Genomic DNA, 27,129 nt, shown 5'->3' on the forward strand with positions numbered 1-27,129 from the left:
GCAATTATTTCTCAATTAAATAATGATGTTAAATTGTGAAAATGAGAGGTGTGAGTAGAAAATCAGGAAAGCCAAAAAGGATTATTCTTATAACATTAAAAACAATAAAAGTGAACAACCTATATATTGGAAAAGGACATGCAAACTTACAGTTGTTGTATAAGCAGCCTCTGGATCATCTTCCAGTACCCGGGAGAGACCAAAATCGGAAACTTTGCATACTAAGTTGCTGTTGACCAATATATTCCTAGCTGCTAGATCACGATGAACATAGCCCATATCAGAAAGATACTTCATTCCTGATGCAATGCCTCGGAGCATACCGACCAACTGGATGACTGTGAAATGGCCATCATGTTTCTGAAAGAGAATTACAATTGTTTACATTGATTTATTTTAATGTAGCATGTGTGCGTGCCTGCATGCATGTGTGTATACATGTGTGTGTATCATTAAGTAAAACCCTTGAATTTATTTTACTGGATCCAATAATATAAGAATCAAATTTGCTGATCATGAAATGTAAGAATTTGTTTGACATTTAAAAGAAAGGAAAAAGTCTAGCTGGAAGTGACAAAGGAGAACAAAGGATAAAAGAGAACCAACCAAGTTAACTTCTAGAAAGAAAGATTTCAAAAACTTTAAGAAGAGAGACTGAAGTCAAATTAGGTAGCAGCAATGACTCCCAGAGAATAGAATTTGCTTCCCATAGTTGTGAGTTCGGGTGGGCAGAAGGACTGCAAAACCCCTTGGTTTGGATAAAAGCTGTGTGATAAACTCGAAATATGAGTAAGAAATGATTACTAGAGAAAAGAAAACTTGTTTGCCTAAACAAGAAACAAGTTTAGGGAAGCTATGGGAAAGAGAGAAAAAAAATACATGCAAACAGAAAATAACGAGATTTTCCAATTCTTTCATTATATAGAGCAAATAGAAAGGAAGTTGCTGGCAACTGACTGAAATCAGGACTATTTTAGTGCCCAGGTGGGAAGATTAAATAAAATCATATGAATAACAAGCCAGGCACAGCACTGGTATGTAGCAGACAATCCCTTGATTGTGCTATTTCTTCTCATTTGATTTAAAAATAACATGCTTTTTTAAAAAAATTTACATCCAAATTAGTTAGCATATAGTGCAACAATGATTTCAGGAATGTAAGGGGCACTGAGGGATCTACTTCTGAAACATGCTTTTTTAAAAAGGAAAAGAGGGGCGCCTGGGTGGCGCAGTCGGTTAAGCGTCCGACTTCAGCCAGGTCACGATCTCGCGGTCCGTGGGTTCGAGCCCCGCGTCGGGCTCTGGACTGACTGCTCAGAGCCTGGAGCCTGTTTCCTATTCTGTGTCTCCCTCTCTCTCTGCCCCTCCCCTGTTCATGCTCTGTCTCTCTCTGTCCCAAAAATAAATAAACGTTGAAAAAAAATTTTTTTTCAAAAAATAAAAAGGAAAAGAATCTAATTGTCATCCATGTAAGATGTGTGCCTCAATAAGGTCAGATACAAACAATACTCTAGAAATTAGAGAAAAATAAAATAAAAATATTTTAAGTTTGGAAAGTAACACATATTGCCCTACAAAGTTATTTGGAGATAGTTGCCTTAAAAGGAGTTATAGAGAAACATGAAAAATTCCCAGTTGGTTTTATATATTAGGTGACATTTATTTATGAATGTTATTAAAATGAATATCTAGTAAGAGACAGATGCATAAATAAGAGTTATCTTAAAATTTGCAAAGTTAAACAAGTTTTAATGGATACCTGATTTTGAACTATAGTGTGGATTTAAATACAGGGATGATCTGACCATATCACAGTGACACAGTATCCTATACAATGAGGATTCATTCATCACTTAAATGAATAAGCTTATACTACAAATGAAATAAACTTTGTCTTTATATCAACTCATCTTCCTGATAGCTCTCTGATAATATCTCCCAACTCAAGTGCAGAGTAAGGAAAAGAACTCTCAAAAGAAACAGTCTATGTAGCAAGAGTATCCATTTGAGCAGGTCCTTCTGTATAATTAATGTATAAAAGATAACCTAGCAAAGAAAATCTTTGGTGTTATTAGCTCTTTATGTTTCCAATCCATCTTCCTAGACAGTGCACTATTAGATGAAATCTGCCTCTTCTATAATGTACACTACCTACCTCTCCTCTATTAGGACTCTCAAAGCCACTGAATAGAATTCAAAGCATAAATTCTTTCAGCCTAGAAAGGATTACACTACATTTAAAGAGGTGGCTCTTTTACCTATTAGAAATGAAGTTGCCTGGTACAGTTCTCATCAATGTAGAATTTCTGCATGGTAGGAAATGTGAATGGACCATCTGAAAACTAAGGAATGCATCAGTTTTCTTATCTCTACAATGAGAATAGAATAATCTAACTCAGAGGTGCAGTGAGAATCACATATAAAACATATAGCACAGCCCCTGACTTAATTTAATAGTTATTATTTCATAAAACCTTACAGTACTACAATTGCATGTATTTCTTATAATTTTAATATAAATTAATATTTAATATAAATATTTAATTGAATATCAGAAATTCTCCTCTCACTTTCCTGAAAAATCAATGGGCAACATACACCTTTACATCATAAAAAGAAATAATTTATTTAATACCAGGTTGAAATTTAATTTCCTATCTTTTCTGAGAGTGACACAAAGAACCAAGTCATTTCTTTAAAAAAAAAAAGACTACTTTTTTAGAGCACTTTTAGGTTCACAGCAAAACTAAGAGGAAGAGACAGAGATTTCCTATATATCTTCTGCCCTTTGCACATGCATATGCATAACTTCCCCCAAAATCATTCCCCACCAGAATGGTACATTTGATACAATTGATGAACCTACATTGATACATCACGATCATCCAAAATGCATGGTTTGCATTAGGGTTCATTCTTTGTGTTCTACATTCTACGGATTTGGACAAATTTATAAAGACATAAACACATTATAGTTTCATACAGAGTATTTTCACTGTCTTAAAAATCCTCTGTGCTTCATCTATTCACCAACACCACCACTCCTCCCTCCCCCATCTCCAAACCTTGGCTACCACTGATCTTTTACTTTCTTCATAGTTTTGCCTTTTCTAGAATGTCATATAGTGGAATCACACAGTAGGCAGTCTTTGCAGATAGGTTTCTTTCACTTCATAATATGCATTTAAGATTCTTCCATGTTTTTCATGGCTTGATGGCTCTATTCTTTTTAGTGCTGAATAAAATTCCTTTGTCTGGATGCATAACAGTTTCATTTATCCATTCACTTACGAAGGACATCTTCGTTGCTTCCAAGTTTTGGCGATTACAAATAAAGCTGCTATAAACATCTGTGTTCATAGCATGTTTGTAGTTGCAGGCTTTTATGTGGATGCAAGCTTTAAACTCCTTTGGTTAAGTGCGAGGGAGGGTGACAGCTGGATCATATAGTAAGAATATGTTTAGTTTTGTTAGGAGACCCCCAAACTATCTTCCAAAATGGCTGTACCATTTTGCATTCCTACCAGCAATGAATGCGTGGCTTCACATCCTTAGCAACATTTAGTGTCAGTGTTATCAGTTTGGGCCATTCTAATAGGTGCATAGTGGTACCTCATTATTTCAGTTTGCATTTTCCTGATGACATATAGTGTGAAGCATCCTTTCACAAGCTTATTTGCCATCTGTATATCTTTGGTGCCGTGACTGTTAAGGCCTTTGGTCCATTTTTAAAATGGCTGGTTTTCTTGTTGTTGAATTTTAAGAGTTCTTTGTATATTTTAGTCAAGTCCTTTATCAGATGTGTCTTTTGCAAATATTTTCTCCCAGTCTGTGGCTTGTCTTCTCATTATCTTAACATCATCTTTTGCAGAGCATAAGTTTTAAATTTTAATGAAGTCCAGCTCATCAATTATTTTTTTCTTGGATTGTGTCATTGTAGTTGTATCTAAAAAGTGTTTGCCATATCCAATATCATCTAGGTTTTTCTATGTTCTCTTCTAGCATTATTATAATTTTGTGTTTTACATTTAGGTCTGTGATACATTTTGCCTTAATTTTTGTGAAGGGTGTAAGGTTCTGTGTTTAGTTCTTTTGTTGTTGATTTTGCTTTTTGTTTGTTTTTATTTTTTGCATGTGGATATCCAGTTGTTCCAGCACCACTTATTGAAAAGACAAGTTTTGCTCCATGGTATTGCTTTTTCTCTTTTGTCAAAGACTAGTTGACTATGTTTATTATAGGCTTTCTATTCTGTTCCATTGGCCTGTTTGTCTATTCTTTCATCCATATCACACTGTCTGGATTATTGTTTATAAGTCTTGAAGTCAGGTAGTACCAGTCCTGTGAGTTTGTTCTTTTTTGATATTGTGTTATCCATTCTAGGCCTTCTACCTCTACATATAAACTTCAGAATCACTTTGTTGATGTCCACAAAATAACTTACTGGGATTTTTATTGGGTTGCATTAAAAATATATATCAAGTTGGAAAGAAGTGACATTTAAATAATACTGAGTTTCCTTAATCATTAACATGGAATATCTCTCCATATGTTTAGTTCTTCTTTGATTTTGTTAATCAGAGTTAAAGTTTTCCTCATACAGATATTGCACATATTTTGTTAGATTTATACCTAAGTTTTTCATTTTGAGGGTGCTAATGTAAATGGTATGTGTTTTTAATTTCAAATTCCACTTGTTCATTGCTGATATGTAGGAAACCAATTGACTTTTATATATTGTATATTAACTTCGTATTCTTCAACCTTGCAGATTGCAAGGTTTTGTCAGATTTTCTACATAGACAATATGTTATTTGTAATAAGGACAGTTTTATTTTTTCCTTCCTAATCTGTGTACTTTCCTCACTTTTTCTTGTCTTCTTACATTAGCTACTGCTTCCAGTATGATAGTCAAAAGGAGTAGTGAGAGTGACATACTTGCCTTGTTCCTGATCCTGGTGGGACAACTTTAAGTTTCTCACCATTAAGTATGATAACTATAGGTTTTTTTTGTAGACAGTTTTTATTAAATTTAAGAACTTTCCTTCTATTTCTAGTTTACTGAAAGTTTTTTTTAAATCATAAACTGGTGTTCGATTTTTATCAAGTACCTTTTTCTATTTATGTGATCATGTGATTTTTCTTTTTTAGTCATTTGATGTGATAGATGACATTAACTGATTTTTGAAAGTTGAACTATTCTTGCACATCAGGGTAAATCGCATTTGGTTGTGGCTGTAATTCTTTTATACAGTGCTGGATTTGATTTGCTAATATTTTTGTTCCAAGTTATTTTTTAACAGCTTTATTGAAATACGATTCACATACCATATAATTTATACTTTTAAACTATGCAGATTTATAATTTTTAGTGTATACACAGAGTTAGGGTAAATATCACCATAATCAGCTTTAAAACTTTATAATGATTCCCCAAAGACATTTTATACTCATTGGCAGCCATCCCCCATCTCCTCCAATTTCCCCCACCAGCCCTAGACAACTACTAATCAACTTTCTATCTCTATAGTTTTGCCTATTCTGGGTATTTCATTTAAATGTAACCATAAAGCATGTGGTCTTTTGTGACTGTATTCTTTCACTTAATATAATCTTTCAAGGTTCACTCAATATTTTATTATTTTTACTGATGTATAATATTCTATTCATTTTTTAGTACCTCTATCGGTTGATTGGTTGATAAACAGTAGAGTTATTTCCACTTTTTGGCTATCATACAAGATATATATATATATATATACATATATATATGGTTACATATATATCCCTCCTTTTTTTTAAGATGAAGGCACTTAAGTTCTATTCTTTTTAGCAAATATCAATTATACAATGCAGTGTTATCAATGATAGTCACTATGTTTGTTATATGTTAGATCCTCAGGACTTACTCTAAAAGAATGTGTGCATCCTTTTACAAACCACCCTATTTCCCCTACTTCCCCCACCCTTGGCAACCACTTTTCCACTCTCTGTTTCTATAAGTTTTATTTATTATTATTATTATTATTATTATTATTATTATTATTTTCCACATATAAGTGATGCCAGCAATATTTGTCTTTCTCTGTCTGACTTATTTCACTTAGCACAGTATCTTTCAGGTTTACCCATGTTGTGGTAAATGGCAGGATTTCCTTTTATTTAAAGGCTGATTAATATTCCATTATATCTTTTCCAGGTTTTCTTAATTCATTCATCCATCAACAGACACTTAGGTCTTAGATTATTTCCATATCTTGGCTGTTGTGAATAATGCTGCAATGAACATGGGAGTGCAGATATCTCTTAGAGATAATGGTTTGATTTCCTTTGGATATCTTCCCAAAAGTGGAATGCTGGATCATATGATAGTTCTATTTCTAATTTCTTGAGGACCCTCTATACTGTTTTCCAGATTTTCTGCACCCATTTACATTCCAACCAACAATGTACAACGGTTCCCCATCTTCATATCCTTGTCAGCATTTTTATTTTTATCTTCTTGATAATAGCCATCCTTAGAGATGTGAAGTAATATCTCATTGTGGTTTTGATTTGCATTTCCCCGATGATTAGTGATGCTAACCATCTTTTCATCTACCTGTTGGCTATTTGTATATCTTCTTTGGAAAAATGTCTATTTGGGTCCTTTGCCCATTTTAAAAATTGGGTTATTTGTTTGTTTGTTTACTGTTGAGTTGTATGAGTTCCTTGTATACTTGGGTATTAACCCCTTGTTGAATATACGATTGACAAATGCTTTCTCCCATTCCAGAGGTTACCTTTTCATTTTGTTGATAGTTTCTTTTGATGTGCAGAAACTTTTTAGTTTGGTGTAGTCCCATTTGTCTATTTTACTTTTGTTGTCTTTGCTTTTGGGGTCAATCCAAAAAATCACTGCCAAGACCAAAGTCAAGGGACTTATCCTCTATGTTTTCTTCTAGGAGTTTTATGGTTTCAGGTCTTATGTTCAAGTTTTTAGTCCATTTTGAGTTAATCTTTGTGTATGGCATAATATAGGGGTTCAGTTTCATTCTTTTGAATGTGGCTGTCCAGTTTTCCTAGCACCATTTGTTGAAAAGACTTGTAATTTCCCATTGTTTTTTCTTAGCTCTTTTTCATAAGTTAATTGACCATATTTGCATTGGTTTATTTCTGGGCTCTCAATTCTGTTCCATTGATCTATGTGTCTGTTTTTATGCCAGCATCATACTGTTTTTATTACTAGACCTTTGTAATATAGCTTGAAATTAGGAAATGTGATGCCTCCAGCTTTGTTCTTTTTCTCAAGATTGCTTTGCCTTTTGGGGCTCTTTTATGGTTCCATACAAATTTTAGGATTATTTGTTGTAATTTTGTGAAAAATGCTGTTGGAATTTTGATCGGATTGTATGAGTCTGTAGATTGTTTTGGGTAGTATGGACATTTTAAAGATATTACTTCTTCCACTCCATGAGTATTCTGTACAGAATAATTTTCCATTTTTTGGTGTTATCTTCAATTTCTTTTTTCAGTATTTTATAGTTATCTGTGTACAGATCTTTCACTTCTGTGGGTAAACTTATTCCTAATTGTTTTATTCCTTTTCGATAAAATTGTAAATGGGATGTTTTTCTTCATTTCTCTGACAGTGTTTTGTTAGTGTATAGAAATGCAACTAATTTTTGTATATTGATTTTGTATCCTGCAACTTTACTGTATTTATTACTAACAGGTTTTTGGTGGTGTCTTTAGGGTTTTCTGTATATAATATCATGTTACCTGCAAATGGAGACAGTTTGACTTTTTCTTTAATGATTTAGATGCCTTTTATTTCTTTTTCTTGACTAATTGCTTCAGCTAGGACTTCCAATGCTATGTTGAATAAGAGTGGCAAGAATGGACATCTTTGTCATGTTCCTAATCTTAGAGGAAAAGGTTTCACTTTTTACCATTATGTATGATGTTCACTATGGGTTTCTCACATATGGCCTTCATGACATTCATACTGAATTTTGTCAAATACTTTTTCTGCGTATATTGAGATGATCATAGGATTTTTATCCTTCATTTTGTTGATGTGGTATATCACATTGATTGATTTGTGAATGTTGAACCATCCTCGCATCGCTATAATAACTCCCACTTGATCACATTGTATGATCCTTTTAATGCACTGTTGAATTTAGCTGGCTAATATTTTGTTGAAGATTTTTGCATTTATGTTCATCAGGGATATTGGCATGTAGTTTTCTTTTCTTGAAAAAATTTTAATGCTTATTTATTTTTGAGAGAAAGAGAGACAGAGACAGAGACAGAGACAGAGACAGAGAGAGAGAGAGATACAGAGAGCATGCGGGGAAGGGGCAGAGAGAGAGACACACACACACACACACAGGATCTGAAGCAGGCTCCAGGCTCCAAGCCATCAGCACAGAGCCTGACACGGGGCCTGAACTTACAAACTGTGAGCTCATGACCTGAGCTGACATCAGACGCTCAACCAAGTGACCCGGTCGCCCTGTAGCTTTCATTTTTAATTAACATTTAAAAGTAATACTTTTTGCTTATGACCACCTGGAGGCTGAGTTTCCACTCATCTGAGTGGGTATTTTGAGTGTAGTGCTGCTGATGAAATTTAGAGGCTTTTTTTTTAAGGAAGAAAAAGATGAATTTTATCCCAGATATTTCACAAGTCTGAGTAATGCGGTGACTTTTCAACTTCTAGACTATGTGTTTCTATTGTATTGTGGAGTCAAATTAGAATTCTAGAAAGCACAAAGGGAAAAGGCAGGCCAAGGAAACAATGCTTCCATTTGGCAAGAATTGTGCTTCTTCCTTGTGAGAAGATAAAATGCTGTGAGAGGGCCATCTGTGTTTTGAAATAGCATTTTCACTTCGTCAGCAAAAATTCACAAAATTGATTAAATATAGCAAAAGTTACTTTCCACAATATATTTGCTTGAAATATTTATACAATTAATATTGTTAATGAAAGAAAATGTGTAGAAAATGTTTGTTAAACTGTTTTTATGATTCCTCTTATTTAGACCCAATATAGGCTATCGAGTTGTCACAAAGAATTTAAATTTTTGCCAGCAGAGGAAGCTTTTGTTTGCCAAAAGAAGAACCATTTTCACATAATCATCCATATCCAAGTTCAGGGAAGTCCAAAATTTGTCAAAACCCAAAAGGGCCTAAAGCAATAGACATCTTTTACTTGAAAGCTTTTGAGGTTAAGTCTTATTTAGCACAATATAATTAAGCCAACATTTATTAAGCATTCCAGTTAGCTCTTGATGCATAACAAACTATCCCCAAAACTTAGTAACTTAAAATAATGACAGTCATCTGTTTGGGTCACAAATGTGTAGCATGGGGGCACCTGGGTGGCTCAGTCAGTTAAGTGTCTGACTCTTGATGGTGGCTCAGGTCATGATCTCATGGTTCATAGGTTCAAGCTCCACATTGTGCTCTGAGCACTGACATTGCAGAGCTTGCTTCCGAGTCTCTCTTTCTCTCCCTCTCTCTTTCCCTCCTCTGCTTGATCTCTCTCAAAATAAATAAATAAATAAATAAATAAATAAATAAATAAATAAATAATTTTAAAAAATCCACTAATGTGCAGCTTTGCTAGGGGTTGGCTCTGACGGTTCATGTCTGTTCAGGAGTCATTAAGTAGGGCAGCTCATCTGGGCCTGGAAGCAGTTTCCAAGATGACTCATTCATAAGTCTATCAAGTTTGGGCTGGCCATTGACCAGGAGTTCAAATGAGACTGTAGCTGGGAGCCCTTGGCTCTTCTTTACATGGACCTCTCCGTGGGATACACTGTGCTTCCTCACAGCATGGTGAATGGGTTCTAAGAATAAATGTTCTAAGACATAGGAAGTGGGAGCTGCCAATTTCTTAATCCTGATACTGGCTCAGAAACTGGTCAAACTATATTTTGTAGTTTTCAGTATATAAATCTTGCACTTTTTTTACTAAATGTAATTATTTTATTCTTTTTGATGCTGATGCACATTTATATGCTATAGATCCATAGTTTTCACCAAATTCTCAAATAGATCTCTGACTTAAAAAAGACAAAGAGCCATTAATCTAGTCAATCCCCCCTCTTTTCCAGTTTAACAGAGGGGAGACTGAATCCTAGGAAAGTTATACAATTCATCCAAGATAAGTAAATGAGAGAGTTGGGCTTCAAATGCAGGTAGATGACTTCTGAATGGTTAACAAATATTTGTCAAATTATAACCTAAGATTCAGCTTCATAGGGGAAGAAGCATCCATTATCTGCATATTTTATTCTAATTATTAACTTGAGCTTACCAGTGGAGTCTCACAAAATTGGCTATTGCTCCAAACTGAGCTCTAAAGCCAACCAAAACCAAAGCAAAACAAAATTAAAGCAAATAAAATAACAAATAATGAAACGTATTTTTCTGATTATGGAAATAATATGAACCCATTGTGAAACATTGGGAATACAACAGAGAGGGAGGCAAACCATAAGAGACTCTTAAATATAGAGAACAAACTGAGGGCTTATGGGAGGGGCAGGGGAAAGGAGAAAATGAGTGATGGGCATTGAGAAGGGCACTTGTTGGGATGAGCACTGGGTGTTGTATGTAAGTGATGAATCACGGGAAACTACTCCCAAAGCCAAGAGCACACTGTATACACTGTAAGTTTAACTTTACAATAAATTATATTTAAAAAAACCATATAACATAAAAAAAGTTTGGAATACATTAGGAAACTATAAAAAGAGATAAAATTCATTCATATTTAAGAGCCACCATTTGGTAGTCTAATTTTTTATGTTATTAAAATTAATCTCATATTGTTAATAGTATATTATGAAAATAGCAATGATATTACCCAATAAAATATTGTCTACAAAGATGATATAGTTTATGTTGTATAGTTTAAAGATGATATAGTTTATGTTTTATGTATATGTATAAATGTACATATTCCTATAAGTTTTGCTTATTTTCAGTTTTTTATTATTAATTAAAACTTCAGTGAACAATAACATATACCCATCTTTGCATGAGGATAATTTCTAGAAGACTTTATACATTAAAGACATAAACATTATGAAAACCCTTGATGTAGGCTGACCAATTGCTTTTCAGAAAAAATGTTATTATGCTAATCTCTATAAGCCTATATGACAGGGCAGATCTCAGCACACCCTTGCCACTATTCACTAAAGCAAGAAAAGTTTTGCAGCAAGTACTGAAAAAAATGCCATTCCCTGTATTTTATTTATTTTTATTATTTATTTTTATTTCTTATTAGAATGTAAGATCTGCAAGGGCTGGGATTTCTGTTAATTTTGTCTACTACTCATCTCTAATGCCTTGAGGAATGCCTGGTGCATGGCAGGTGTTCAACAAGTATCTACAGAATAAATGAATAAATTAATAAATGAATGAACGAATGCATGTATCCTTTGAGCTGCCTTGCTCCTGTGGTTCGCTCCTGATGGTTTTCTTAAAGCTTTTATTCAAATTCCAGTTAGTTAACATGAGTGTAATATTAGTTTCAAGTATTCAATATAGTAATTTAATACTTCCATATAACACCTGATGCTCATCACAGCAAGTGCCCTTCTTAATCTCCATTACTTATTTTACCCATCCCCCTACGCACCTTCCCTCTGGTAACCATCAGTTTGTTCTCTATAGTTAAGAGTCTGTGTCTTGGTTTGCCTCCCTCTTCCCCGCCCCCCTTTGCTTATTTGTTTTGTGTCTTAAATTCCACATACAAGTGAAATCGCATGGTATTGGTCTTTCTCTGACTGACTTATTTCACTTATTTCACCTCCAGGTCCATCCATGTTGCCGCAAATGATACGATTTCATTCTTTTTTATGGCTGGGTAATATTCCATTATATCTATATACCACATCTTCTTTATCCGTTCACCCAGTCAATGGACATGTGGGTTCTTCCCATAGTTTGGCTGTTGATGACTTTTTGAGGAAACTCCATACTGTTTTCCAGAGTGGCTGCACCAGTTTGCATTCCTACCAACAGTGCGAGAGGGTTCCCTTTTCTCCACATCCTTGTCAACACCTGTTTTTTCTTGTATTATTGATTTTAGCCATTCTGTCAGGTATGAAGTGATATTGCATGTAGTTTTTTTGTGGTGTCTTTGTCTGGCTTTGTTATTAGGGTAATACTGGTCTTGTTAGAGGTTTTTTTTTTTTTTACTGTTTTTAAATTTTTTTTTTGAGAGAGAGAGAGAGAGTTTGTGTGAGCAGGGAGGGGCATTAAGAGAGGGAGAGAGAGAATCCAGGCAAGCTTGGCACCATCAGTGCAGAGCCTGATGCAGGGCTCGATCCCACCAACTGTGAGATCATGACCTGAACCGAAATCAAGAGTTAGATGCTCAAAGACTGAGCAACCCGGTGCTCCAGTAGTACTGGTCTTGCAAATAAGTTTGGGAGTGTTCCCTCCTCTTCTATTTCATGCAAGTTATTTAAAAATTATTTTAACTACTCTTTACCACCAACCTTTGGAGAGAATTACATTAACTGCTTTCATTCAGTATTACAGCAATCACAATTCCAACAGCAATACATGGCCTCCTTAAAAATGAGATTTTGGTGTTTGTAAAGAAGATAAACCACTTACTCCATGTTCTGTCATGGGACCATACAACGTAGAATATGTACTTCTAATTCCCATGGCCAAGACATTTTCAGGGGTCCATGAGGTCGAAGCTATTTTTACAACAGCACTAAGACATATATCTGCTTTTTTTCACTATGGTGATATTTGTACTAATGGAACAAAACTGTTCTGGGTAAAACTGCAGAACCCGTAACACAAATCAAGGGTCAAGGTTGTGGCACCAAACCAAACTGTACTAGTATCCTCCATCCTCACGTTCTTCTCTGCCACATGAACTAAACAAACACACAAAAAGAAGACAGTTTTGTATATGAGTGAGAATATATTTGATGAAGCAGTAATATTTTTTATTTTATTAAATGTCGGCCCCTGATTACACACTCTCAGGATCAACCCCTGTGGGGGGTAGAAGAGAGCAGGACAGGGCAGTAGAAGAACTTAAAGTGCAGTGCATTCACAACGAACGCCTTGATATATCCTATGGAATATCCTGGATCTGGGAGAACTCTTTGGAGTTGGTTCAAATTGAGGAAAAGTGTCTGGGTCCTTATTACCCTCACATCACTCAACCATTGGCTGAAAGCTGCTCCTGTAAAGTGTCATGATCTTTGATATGATAGCTTTCTCTACCTAGGCCATTTCCCAGAGAGGGGCTCAGGTAAGGAGTATCAGCTGCCAAAACTCTAGAACTTAGAGCAATAAGGGAGATGATCTTGATGTTTCCCCCAGTGAAGTGTCTTCATGTGTATCTCCTTTTAGAATCTGCTTCCCAGCGTGCCCAACCTGTGACAATCTCTCTCTCTTTCTCTCTCTCTCTCTCCTATTTATAGAATGTGGGCTTGATGAAAGAGAAGTTCCAAACATAGTTTTATATTCTTTTAGGAACTCATACTACTATTATTGATGCATTATTCTAGGGGAAAAATGCTAACATTCCTTAAACACTACAAACCAGTCGCAGTTCTAAACTTCTTATTCTGATCTTACTCAATGTTTGTTAACAATTCTGTGATATAAGTGTATTTATTATCTCCAATTACAGATGGTCAAACTGAAGGACAAAGATATTTAATAACCTAATAAATAGTAGAGTCAGGGCTTGAATCTAGGCAGACTAATTCCAGAGCCTGTATTCTTTTTAATTGGAGTTGTCTAAAAAGGAGCTGACCCAAACTTTACCATAATGACCCAGTCTGGGCTAGTTTGGGCAGCATAATTTGCTTAATAAAGCAAGGTATAAAAGAGCTCTGAGAACTCTAAGCCAAAAACAAACAAACAAGAACATTCTAGGTAAACCAACAAATGAGGACCTACTTATCTATGTCGCTGAGTGGAACAGTCCCATTTATTCACACATGAGGTATGGCATAAATCTATTTCCTTACAAATGATACAACTCTCTCCTTTATGCAAAATCTATATTCCCTTTTCTAGTCCTTGTCAACATAGGCTCCTCAGGTGTGGTTTAGGACATACTGGTTTTCTTGAACATGGTAAATGGTTAATAAATGGTGACCAAGTTAAATAACTTTTGGTACCATCTTGTAGTGCACTGGTTGTATTATTATTCCTATTGTCTTATATTTTAAAAAAAGCTGCTTTCTTTCCTTAAGCTAGGACACAGGTTTTCTCCCTTTTATGTAGCAGCTCCATCACAGCATCCACTATACTGCCATGCCTTGTATCAGCACTCGATAAATATTAATTCAAACTGAATTGAATTGTTTATGAGGGGAGGAGAAAAATGTGAGAGTACTGAGATTTAATATCTTTGGGCTTCCTACTAGAGATTAATCAAAAAGAAACTATGAATTTTTTTTATGACACACGGTTTTTCCCCAGGAAGGCAGATTCAAATGAAAGAGAGTGAATGTGGCATATTTACACACTGCATCTCAGAGCTTAGTAGCTAGGATTCAGTTTGTCTTCATTCTTCTTTTTCTCTGCTGTCTCAGCCTGATTGCAGAGAAACATGGAGCTTAACCTCTATGTGCCAGAGAGGGTGAGCCTGACGGGGAGGTGATTTCTGAAAGCTATACATAATAATGCCTGCTACTTCTGAACACTGCAGAGCTCCACCGGACTGTCTCTCAGACCCCGAAGCAAAACATCCACCAGACTTGAGCAGTCATTGGCAAGTCACACTGTCTTCACAAGGCAAGTAATGCAAACTCCGGATGATGCTTCTCAAGGCCCTGCTTGAAGTGTTCTGCTGCATAAACACTTTAAGCCTCTCAGGAGTCCATTCATCTTAGGTTGAGCTCAAGTACCTAGCCTGTGCTGAGGACAAATGTAGGATTCGAGTGCTATGCTGTCTTGAAATCATCACATCGTTGTCTATTTTTTGGAAAAAAAATTCAAATTCTATGAAAACACAAATATCAGCACATTGCTCCTTTCCTTTAAAACCTTCCGATGACCTTCAGTGAAGAATAAAGTGCAGTATTTAATACAGACATGACCCTTGCTTCCATCTCTACTGTCATGTAACTTATTCTCATTAAATTTCTGTGTGTGTGTTTAATTCATCCATACAACTTGTTATTTCATGTCTGGTGTGCTGTGCTTATACAGTTCCCTCTTCCAGGAATGTCCATGTAGTCTTCGGTCACGTGAATTTTTCAGGAGAAGTATCATGTCTTCTAGGAGGTCTTGGATGAATCCCCAAGTTCATTCTTTCAAATAATTCTCACTGAGAATCTACTACAGGTCAGTTATTGCTCTAACTGCTAGAGTCAGAGTGGGAATTAAAAGAGAAAGGTGCCTGTTCCAGTAGCACCAACATTTAATTGGAGGCAGAAAGACAGAAAATAAATAGGTAAGAAAAACATGAGATACTTTTAAATAATGAAGAACTATAAAATAAATAAAATGGAGTAATGTGAAAAGAAGATGATGTGATGGAGGGTGTGAGTAGTTCCCAGCAGGAACAAATGGCTTAAGTTGAGAATGAGTTTGGCATGCTTGATGAATAAAAGCCAATGAGGCCAGAATTTGTTGAGTGACAGGGAGACTAGAGAGGTAGGCACAGGCAATATCAGGTAGGGTCATGTAAACTATGGTGAATAGTCTGAAATATATTCTAAAATAATGACAAGTTAGAGAAAAATTTTGATTGATTGAGAATGTGAGCAAGTGGGGGAGGGGCAGAGAGAGGGAGCGAAAGAGAATCTGCACTATCTGTGTAGAGCCTGATGTGGGGCTCGAACTCATCGTGGGGTTCGAATTCATGAAACATGACCTGAACCAAAGTTGGTTCAAGAAGTTAGAGAAGAATTTTAATTGGGGAGTGATAAACTCTGACTTGCAAATGAAAACGTTAGCAGAGAGATCAAGCTGGAGGCTTTTAGAGTAACACAGGAGAGAGAAACTGGTGACTTGAATCACAGTTGAGATCTACTTTCAAGGCATAGCCAGCAGGACCTACAATACATTGGACCAGTCAGGAAAGTGGAAGAATAAAGTGGGACCAAGTTTCTTTCTTTATTGCTCTCAAAGCATCCTGTCTACACCAACACTGGTTAAAACCATATGCATATATGTCTGTCTCTCCCACTGGCTTGAACATAATCTCATCTAGGGCAACTGTCTCAGTCATCTTTGAAATCTCAGGACCTAGAACCATATCTGGCATGTGGCAGATATTCAACAGATATTCACTGGATTGAACTGAACTGAATTTATTTATTTTTCTCTTAATGGAGTGAAGTACTTCAGGTTATTAGTCAGTGGGAGGATACTTTAATGAAATATTTTTCATGGACTTACTATAAGAGATTCTTTGAAAGAATCGTGAGTGAAGGAGAAGTATTCACTACACTTGCAACCCCATCTTTACTTCTGAGGTTAAGACGGGTTTGACTCTGACTGTGACCATCATATTTTTACATTTTCACTAAAGAGTGATGAAAAGGGGGCTAAATAAGTTAGATATATTTCTACTATATTTCTTTGTAGTTCCTCACTGGAGAATAGTGATGTTGAACCCATCAAAAGAATTGCCTTACCAACTATCAAAAGTCTGTGAACCACAACATAAATCATTGTCCTAAAACTTTGTTGTTGAGAATGTACAATACTCCTTTATATATAGTAAATGACTAAAGTGATTCAGTGTCCTAAAAATGTTAAATATGAATGAGAAACAGTGTTACATATGGTAGGTGATAAGCTGCTATTATAGAGTAGAATTAATAAAAATCACACGTCATCATTTAGCAAACATTTACAGAGAATCCAATTCATTGTGCAGTGTCGTGGTTACCTACAATAAATAAATCAACTTCAAAGATTCCTCACAAATCTGGTGTAATGACACTATTGGATAATGACAATTGATGCTCTAAAATGAAGTAATGAAAGTTTGATTCATATGCACGTCAAAAGACATTTTTGATTCACTAACCACAAGTGATAAGGAAAGGCACCAGCCTTTCAAAACAGAATGACACAAACAGAAGGGTTAGTTGAAGCCTTATAAAATGATTACTTCCAAAATGCTAACTTGAGCTATAAAAGGGCTGTGAAAAACATGTACCTCACTAAGTGGTTTACAAAAGACTGAGGTATATAACCAGTGGACTCTGTAAACCTCTTGTCCCCCAACTTCTGTGTTGCCAGAGCTTGGGGGATATGGGAAGATGCTAATCAACAAGCATAAAGTTTCAGTTAAGCAAGATGAGTAAGCTCTAGAGATCTGCTGTACAATGCACCTATAGTCAACAATACTGTTTTGTACACTTAAAAATTTGTTAAGAGAGTAGATCTCCTGTCAAGTGTTATTTCCAGAAGAAAAAAAAATCTATTTGTGTTTACAAGTCCATGTAAAAGAAGCAAACTCTGGAGGAATTAAATAGTATTTGTGAATCACAAGCAATAGTATGAGTTAGTTTAACCATATATCTTGTTAAAATCTATGGTGATGAGAGAATGAAAGCTTAGAATAGGGTATGTGTGTGGGGTCCAGGTTATAGGTGATTCAACGAGGTGGAAAAAGACCTAACCTGTGGAAAAGAGGAGATGGGGAGTGTGTGCCACCACGTGGGATTTAAAACAGTAAAAGTTGGATATTTGAGGAGGTAGGAAGAGGACATGAATAAAGGGATGGATGCCACAGAAAAATGGACTCAAAAAAATTTTTGCCCAAGGCAAATCATGTAGAAGGGAGAAAAACACTCTTTTTTGGTTTTGAAGGAAACTCCTGGCCCATTTCGGTATTGGAAGTTACATCCTTTAGCTGTGGTCTGTGTTAAAAAGGCTTTTATGGATCTGCCTAGGGACTTAAGCAATATCTTTGAAAGAAATATTTATGGGAAAGTGCATTTGAGTTTTCAACAATTGATTTATAAGTGACTTTGCAGAAAACAGACCTTGGAGGGTTACTTCTATAACTTAAGTTTAAAGTTAAATTTCAGTTTTTATATGTTCCTAAATCAGAAAGTTGACCATGCTGTGACTTTAAAAAATACTCCTGAATTTGAAAAAGAAATGGCTAAGGTTATTTATAGATTTGAAAAGACCAAGTCATTTTTTGTTTTAAAATAACCACTGAACAAATAAGAGTTAGTAACTCCTTTTTACCGAAGTCTTGGTTCTTGTGGCCTCCCCAGTTGAAAATCTTATTATAATTTCCAGTTGAATATTTACTAAATCCTCCAAGGCTTTTTCTTTTGTAGTCATTATGGATTTTCACTTAAGCTAGGCAGAGCTGGAAAGGCTACCAATAACAGAATCAGAAATTTCAATCACAAGGAAACTAAAAATGTCATTTCTAAAATACCGAAAAAAATCTAGGAAGAGAGTAGATATGGATTTGTGAAACATGGTAGTTGGGTTTCAGAATTACATGTTAAAGGCTTAAAGTGAATCTGAATATAATATAGATTTAGTTTACAAAGCTTACTACTGAATTTAATTTTTTTTTTAATTTTTAAAAAGATTTTTGCTTAGGTTTATGCGACGTCAATCTACACTAGCTACTGTGTGCTTCACTTAAGTAAAGCCAAGACAATTTAAACTTCTTTTGTCTGACATCTGGGGAAAGGTGTCAGAGTGCCAAAGCCTTGATGAAGCATCATTAGAGTGCATAAAATTACCCAGGGAAGATTTTGCAAGATACATCTGCTTGAGTCTGTATACATATTTTATAAAATCTCTCTAGGATGGTGATTCTGATTTGCAAGCATGGCTGGGAACTACCAAGACTCAGGTCTAATATTTGGTTCCATAAATCTAAAATCTCCTGTATGGTCCAAATAAGGATGTAGGAATGACTATAGAAGAGCTCAGGAAAATGCATGGAATAGCTCTTTATATTACTATAATTATGAACTCTACACCAATTTAAAAAATCAGCACAAAGACCTGTATGCAAAAGAATTAGTGAGGAAAATTGTAAACTACAACTTCATGGTACCAGGTACTACAAATGACACAACACATTTACAGTACTATAATGCTAAAAGAGATAAATTTAGGCTTTTGGAAGTTGATGATTGAATTTCTAAATTTAAAATAAAAAGCTCAGCCACCCATATGCTTGGTTCCAAGTACACCCTGCTTTCATATATTTGGATGCTTACTGTCATATTATTTTTAGAATAGCATTTGGTATTAAGCTGGCACAGGCATGAAAAATAATAACATTCATCTACATGAAGTTTTACATATATTTTTTGGAAAAAAAGGAATTAAGAGGATTAATTCAACTCTATTATGGTTTCAAAAAAAAACTATTGGTAGGTGAGTGTGACTTAATTTTTTTCACTGTTGAATATCAAATGAATGTGATGTAGATTAATTTTGCTCTCATACCCCAGCACAAATATAATTCCACACAACACAATTTACAAGAAAAGTGTGCTAATAAAATACAGCTCTCATTATTAATATATAACTAGCATAAGGTAAAATGCCATCTTTACTAGATTTATAATTTGACTACATAAATATTTAAAAGATCCCTTTAATTTTTTAAATTAATATTTGCTTTGCATTTGTTCAAGGGAACTCTTCAAATGACTCACATTGCTTTTGAAATGCTGATATGCACTTATATGTATTATTTAAATACTCATATTCTTGACGTATGTCTAGATTTTTTTAAATGGTGAAAATAAAACTATTTTTAGCCACTAGAAAAAACAGACCAGGAAGTAACAGAAAAACAATTTTAAAACTGTTAGTGACATCTTCTGAAATGTGTGTATGTATATGTGTGTATGTGTGTATGTGTAATATATATATGTATACATATATGCATATATGTATATGTGTATATATATTATATATTTAAAATGTTTAAATTAATTTTTATTTATTTTCTTTAAAGTTTATTTTGAGAGAGAGAGAGAGAGAGCGTGCAAGAGCACACACAAGTAGGGGAGGGGCAGAGAGAAGGAGAGACAGAATCCAAGGCAGACTGCACTATCAGTGCAGAGCCTGATGCAGGGTTTGAACTCACAAACTTGCGAGATTGTGACCTGAGCTTAACCGACTGCACACCCAGGTGCCCACATTGTTTATTTATTTTTGAGAGGGAGAGTGAGAGCATGAGCATGGATGAGGGGCAGAGAAGGGAGTGGAGGACACCAAATCCCTGCAGAGCCCCACATGGGGCTCAATCCCACAAACCATGAGATCATGATTTATGCCAAAATCATGGATGCTTAACTGACTGAGCCACCCAGGCACCCCTGAAACATATTATAATAATAGATACATTATGGAAACTTTAATAAGTACCTAGACACATATTCTAGGGGTTTTAGGTCTATTAACTATTTAATACAATATAATACAATAACTGTAAGAAGTAGTTATTGTCTATTATTGACGTTATTTTATGGATGTTAGTTGTCCTTCAATCTTCCCTTTTGCTTCTACACTTTATCCAATCTAACAGCAAATCCTATTGGCTCTACTTTCAAAATACAGCACAAAATCTAGTATTTTCCATCAACTCAACTACAACAATCCTCATCTAAAGTCACTTTCATCCCTTTACCTGGATATTTATTGCAAAAGCCTCCTAATTTCCTTCCATCCATCTGTACTTCACTACAGTCTCTGAATATAGCAACAGGAGTGATATTTTTAAGACACAGATTATATTGTATCTGTACCCTAAACCCTACAACAGCTTCATGTCTTACTCAGAGAAAACACAAAGTCATTACAATGGCCAACAATGTCCCAATTCATTGTTTTTACAACTTGGTTGCATATTACACTCAACTGGGAGAACTTTGAACAAATATTGATGCATGTGTTGCACCAAGAGATTCTGATTTAATTCACCTGTGATGCAGGCTGCAACTTGGGATTGTTAAAAGTTCTCTAAATCAAATGAATATAACATACAGCCAAGGTTGAGAATCATTTCCCTTCAACATTTGAGTCCGTTTCTGCCTCCATCAACTCTCTGATTATCTTCTACCACCTATTCTAGCCATCATGACAGGGTGACTACATATTTTATTAACCCAACTGCAGCGTAAAAGGGTCAATATTAGCAATTTTGAAGGGACCATAGACATGAATTAGCACTGTCTTAGGCAAAAGAGGCATATAGTCATAAAGCATAAAGACAATTTGTAGCTCCTTGGGTATAAAATGCTCCAACCTGAGGGCATTGGAACCTATTCTCTTTGGAACACTTCTCCCCAGGTATTCATTTGGCTTGCTCCCTCACCTTCTTCCACCTTTCCTCATATGACACTTTTCAGTAAGACCTGATGTGTTCACTCAATGTAATACTGAAACCTAATCTCACTCCCACCTTCACTGCTCCTGCTTTTTCTCTCCATCTGATGTACCATATATTTTGCTGAATTCTTTATTTCCCTTCCACTAGATTTTTTATCTCTGTTTTGTTCACTTCTGTATTCAAGGCTCCAGAATAGTACCTGGGGTTCTACAGTCTGTGAACACATATTTGTGTAAAAAAATGAATGAATGCTTTATCAGGTGTTTCATAATGGGCAAGTTACCTATTGTGATTTGCCTCAGTTTCCTCATTAGTAAAATGGGGATAATAGTAACACTTACCTCATAATGTTGTCGTAAGCACCTGGTGAGTTAATGAATTCATGGAATTGAGAAATACCCAAGTCATAGAAAGCACACATAAATGTTATCTACATTAGTTAATTAAAGATATTCATCTTCATTTTTGCTTTAGCCACAGATTCTTAGGTCCACACCTGGAAATTTTCACCCCTAAAACTGCCTTGCTTCAGAAATCTTAAGTAAGTATCAATCTAGTGTGTTTGTAAACCAGACCTCAGGAGAAAAACAAAACAAACAAGCCCCAATTTGTGGTGTTTGCCCATTTGTGTGGTGTAAATACTTTCCTCATACCCAATTTCAAGCTACTAATAGTTTAACAACCAGTTTTCTAAATTCCTGGCCATTTAATAATCATCTTTTGCAAGCTGGTATAATCTGTGGTATAACAAACCACTGCTAGTACCCTAGTTTCTGGTACACTTTTCTTTTCCTTCAGCTCTCTCATCCTCACCATACAACTATCCTTCCTCTTTTACGTAATAACAACACGCAGCTGATGACATTTCTACTCGTTTCTAGTCTATCAGTCTCTTTATTTCCTTCTTTCTCTATCCTGGATTCACCAGTTGCTTACCTGAAAGATTCTTTTTCCACCACTCCAATTCTCCTTTAATACCGGTGTTTCTGTTGTACTTGCTCTACACACAACACTACCCCCCACCCCCCAACTTTGGTCTGATCAGCCACTTTTCCTTTTAACTTCAGCAATTATTTTAAACATTGACTTTAAATTAAGGTTTGTTCTCAAACTCCCAAATAAACTCTCCTACTTCATATAGAAATGCAACAATATCAGGTATCATTTCCTTCAATTTAATGCTTCTCATAAATCTCTCTAGGTCCACAACACACAACCCCATGAGTCTTGGAAGATGTGGAGGCTTCTACTATTCAAAGCCAATCCTCTACCAAGGTTCTTGATTTTGTACTTTCTCATCTCCTGAGATATTTTGCCTTGCCAATGTATGCTCTTTAATTCCCTATCCCCCAGTGTACAAATTCTCTAAATTTCTTTCTATTAAAAAATACCCTTTGCTTTTCTTTTTGTCTACTAGCATTTGATTTACCTCTTGCCTTGCTACCTCAGCTACTGTTTACCTAAAAAATGGTCTCCATTACCAACTCCTATTTATCTTTCAATCTCATTTTGCCCTATACATTCTGTCTGGGATCAACCCATTAAACATGCGCTTGTTGAGATCACTGAGGACTTAAGTAGTAAATCCCATAGATGCTTTCCAGTTTTTGTTTTCCTGACTTTCTCTGCTGCACTGGCGACAACTGCTTATTTGCTCTTGCCTGATGTGTAGGACTCCATGTCCTCATCTTCCTCCTTGTTCTTTTTTGACCACTTATTCTTAGTTACCTTTGGAGACTCCACCCAGCAACTTCCTCTGAGTGGCACATCACGGAGTTCCAACCTTGCTCAACTCCTTGCCTTTCTCTAAACTTCTTCCTAAAAAATATCATGGTTTGGGTTTTATAACCACTTTTATGCTAATGACTGCCAGATCTTTAACTTTGGTCAAGATTTTTCTCCTGAGCTTCAGATTTATATTTCTTATTGCTGTCTGGACATTTTCACTGCATGCTCCATAGACCTCTCAAATGGAATATGACCCAAATGAAATTCATCATCTCCCAACTACCAGCCCATCCTGTTCCTATGCTGTATCTTCCTATCAGTTGGTAGCACTACCTTCCACACATTCTTTTTGTTCCTAAGCATCCTTTCCTGACCACGTTTTGAAATATGGTTTCCCTATTCAATCTGATCCTGTCAGCTTCTGTTTTTAGTAATTCTCCCCCAACCTTTTGTTTTTTTTTCTGTTGTTATATGGATGACACTCCCTCTTGCTTGCTCATGTGACTGTGCTTTGCAAATAATGTGTCTGTAACATCAAACGAGTTGAGGTGGCAGCAAGAGGCTGTAGCAAGAACACAATAACATATTAAACTGAAACCAGTGGTATTATTTTTTTGAATAACTGAATTTTGTGATTTGATCAACATTTTTGTGGTTGGCATGTGGTATCTCAAGGTTTTAAAGTATTTTATAACTATTATTATTTGGATTGCTAATTAATATTGTTATAAAAATGTAAGTCCAAAAATTTAGGGGGAAAGCAGTTGCCAGGTTAAGTGTCACAAAAAGCGTTTATGAAATCCATATACATAGTTCAAGAGAGATTGTATAGGGATGATGGTCAAGATTCCACTTAATTCACACTAGTGTATTTCCTTGGAAAAGTTAGGAAAATTTGCACATCAGTAAGGTCATACATTCTGAGCAACAGGGCTGATGCTCTCCTTACTAAGTCAGAATGCATTTTTTTTTTAATTGAAAACACACACACAGTCACATACCTACATATATCCCATCTGCGTGTGCACATGCACACACGCGCACATACACAAACACAGGCACTTAACCACACCACCTCTTGCCAATATGTATCTGGAGGAATGTCCATAAGGATCCTGAACAATAGAAGATTTATGAATCCAGTGCAATATCACAGCCAGCCAGCTACCACCACTGTCACTAGATTGTAATTTTGTACTTAGTTTTGCTACCACTGTTTCATATAAAAGTAAATTGAAGTGATTTTCAAATATGTGGGAGACCAAAGGGAAATCTTTTCTGCTTCTAGCAAGCACAGAATGCTATTAATGAGCCATGGATGACTTCCCTACAATGCAATGCACTTAGCCACTTCCTCTTTCTGTGCTCACAGAAGCTGCGATTATCAAATTCTAAAGCAGTAGTTTGAAAAATGACTTCGTTTTTGAGAATTTGTGGGAGATGTGTATATATATATATATATATATATATATATATATATATATATATGCCTGCCATGGGGAGTTGAGCATCTGCTATTGACATAAAGTTTATATACCACTTTGAGCTTCTGGGATAAAAGAGATATGATTACAAAGAAGGGTAAGAATATTAAAGAAGAGTAAGAAGGGAGTATTTGGCCGTGTTTTTTTTTTTTCTTTCTCATGCATGTGATTTTTATCTTAATAGAAATTCTATGTGCAGACAGGAGACAAGTTCACATGGGGATATGGCAGTGAACTTATAAAAAGAATAAGTAATTTTATTTAAAAAAGTGTATGAGAACATGGCTTTTTGAGTCAGAGACTTGAGTTTGAATGATCACTCTACCACTTAGTGTGTTATGTATTATTTTATAAGCTTTAAAATAATCAACTCAATGACACTTGTATGAGGTAGATGCTGTTAATATTCCAATTTTATAGATAAGTAAGCAGAGGCACAGAGAAGTTAGTAACTTTCCCAAGTCACAAGGTCACATAGCTGGGAGGGACAGAACCAAGATGATCTGGCATATATTGACATTCAGATTCTTACAGCAGTGGTAATGATAGCCACCATTAACTGAACATCTATTCTTTCCCAGACTGTGTGGCGTCTTACCTATATAATGTACAAAAGCCAAAAAATATTAGTTTTTAAATTTTAAATCATGAAATATACCACTTATAAACAGGTATCAAGATGCTTCTACATAAATATTTTATTGATAAGCTATTGTATTTTCTTTATAATATATTGTAATTAATTCATGATTCAGCAGGATAAAAAGGATATCTGAAGCTAAGAATTCTTTCCTAATTTGCTGTGGCAGTCATTTGATCCCATTTTCAAGAGCAATTTAGATTGAGTATGTGCTGCATTTATTTGCCATTATATTCAGCTCTAGGATATAGTTGATGCAAAAAAAAATCCATAACTTATCCCAAGCATCATTAGAGAATAAGTCATGTTGGTATATGTCTGATAAGAATGAGTTTTTGAATAAACATAATGGAAGGTCCTAACTATATATGCATTTCAAAGTACCATAGGTGGTCCTGATAATTTATTCTAAAATAATATAGCACATTTACAGGAGAAATGAATACAAGTTATAAAATAACATCCTGAGAATGGCTACAGAAAAAATAAAAACAAATAGTTCATGTCCCCAAACACCTATGAATTTCATTTTGCTTTAAAAAGCATACTTGGTTGAGAGACTGCATTGTGTGAGGAGTATTGCTCTGTAATAACTTGACGATTTTGCTGAATTCAGCTTCTGGCATTGAATCTGGGCATCAAGTCCAGTCACAGGGTAAATATATCATTACTGCTAATATTGAGAGAAGTCAGAAAAAGAGGGCATGAACTCAAGAAAAATAAATGAAAATGAGATTTAAAAAAAGAAAGGTAAGACGCAGAACTTAACCAAATAACATAGAACAAAAAATTAAATGAAGAAAGAATGCTTGAGACTGTTTTTATCCTATGAAAATGAAGATAAAAAATAATGTAATATATTCCAAATAGCAAAAGTCCAGTCATGTTATAAGTAAGAATATGGCCATATCTCTGCAGATAGATGAATATTTGAGAATACAATGACATTCAAATATGTGACCTCTGCTGGGGATGAAAAATATTTACTGTAGTAATTATTTTTTGTATTCTGTTTTTTTTTTACTGTCAGTGAGTATTTTTGTAGCATATAATGGCTTTTTAAATATTAAAGACATTATAAATACATTTGAAATATAACTTCAAGATTGCTCTGTTATTCTCTACTACTATGTGAGACAAATGATTTTTGTATACACCATACTTTCAAGGATAAGTCATTTTAAAAAGAATGCTTTAAAATTTTTTGTTCTGAAAAAAATCTCTGCTAGGGTTTTTTCTTTTTTCTTTTGTTTTCTGAAAGTCAGGCAAACAAACTTAAGAGTGATAAAACCAGTTTTCTGATATGAACTTGAGTCATTATTCGTAAATATACATCAATTTAAGGGGCTCAGCATTATAGATCATGCATACAACATCATGCTGAATAGTTAAATGTGATAAAACAAAATGAATGTTTATGTGAGACAACTGAGTTTCATTTAATCTCTTTATAACATCATTTGGAAATATATATATATTAATAAGGCATGTGAATTTATAGGAGAAATCAATTATATTATTATATGTACATACTCCTCCCATTGGTAACACACTAATGTATCACAGTATCGGAGAAATGCACCCTAGAGAAAATGTTGCTATTCTTCATGGAAAAATCCATGAATAACATTATGTAAAAATTAATTTATGATAAATGATTTAAATCTAGAACTCAGAATATCTTATTTAAATGCCATCAGAAAAGAACACCTCACCCGCAAAAAGGAGTCTAGGGATCCATTCTCCATATATTCCACCACAATCATTACTGGTCTGCCTGCAAAAAGAGCAAAAGAACACACAAGGATTAGAGCAATTACGGAAATATGTGCTGCAGTAAGAGATTTCCAGCTGTGGCAGCTAAATTATTTGTATTTTATTAATAGAAACTTCATTTGCCAACGTGCTTCTACAAAAGTCTCCCTATTACACGTAGGCATCTCCC

At 35.1% G+C, this 27,129-nt stretch overlaps 1 protein-coding gene across 2 annotated transcripts in view; it reads right to left on the bottom strand.

The window, feature by feature from the left end:
• The window catches only part of EPHA6 (EPH receptor A6), an 884,276-nt gene that overhangs the window by 102,416 nt on the left and 754,731 nt on the right, over nt 1-27,129 (bottom strand). For both annotated transcript variants that reach the window (XM_047099574.1, XM_047099573.1), the window contains 2 exons: nt 26,900-26,961; nt 151-360 (listed from right to left, as the gene is read on the bottom strand). In XM_047099574.1, the coding sequence (XP_046955530.1) occupies nt 151-360; nt 26,900-26,961 (272 nt within the window). The remainder of the gene's footprint in view (nt 1-150; nt 361-26,899; nt 26,962-27,129) is intronic.

The sequence above is a fragment of the Lynx rufus genome, unplaced genomic scaffold, assembly GCF_022079265.1.
Source record: "Lynx rufus isolate CCGP_SWC_20201006 ecotype Redwood Valley unplaced genomic scaffold, mLynRuf1.p SCAF_5, whole genome shotgun sequence".
NCBI lineage: Eukaryota > Metazoa > Chordata > Mammalia > Carnivora > Felidae > Lynx > Lynx rufus.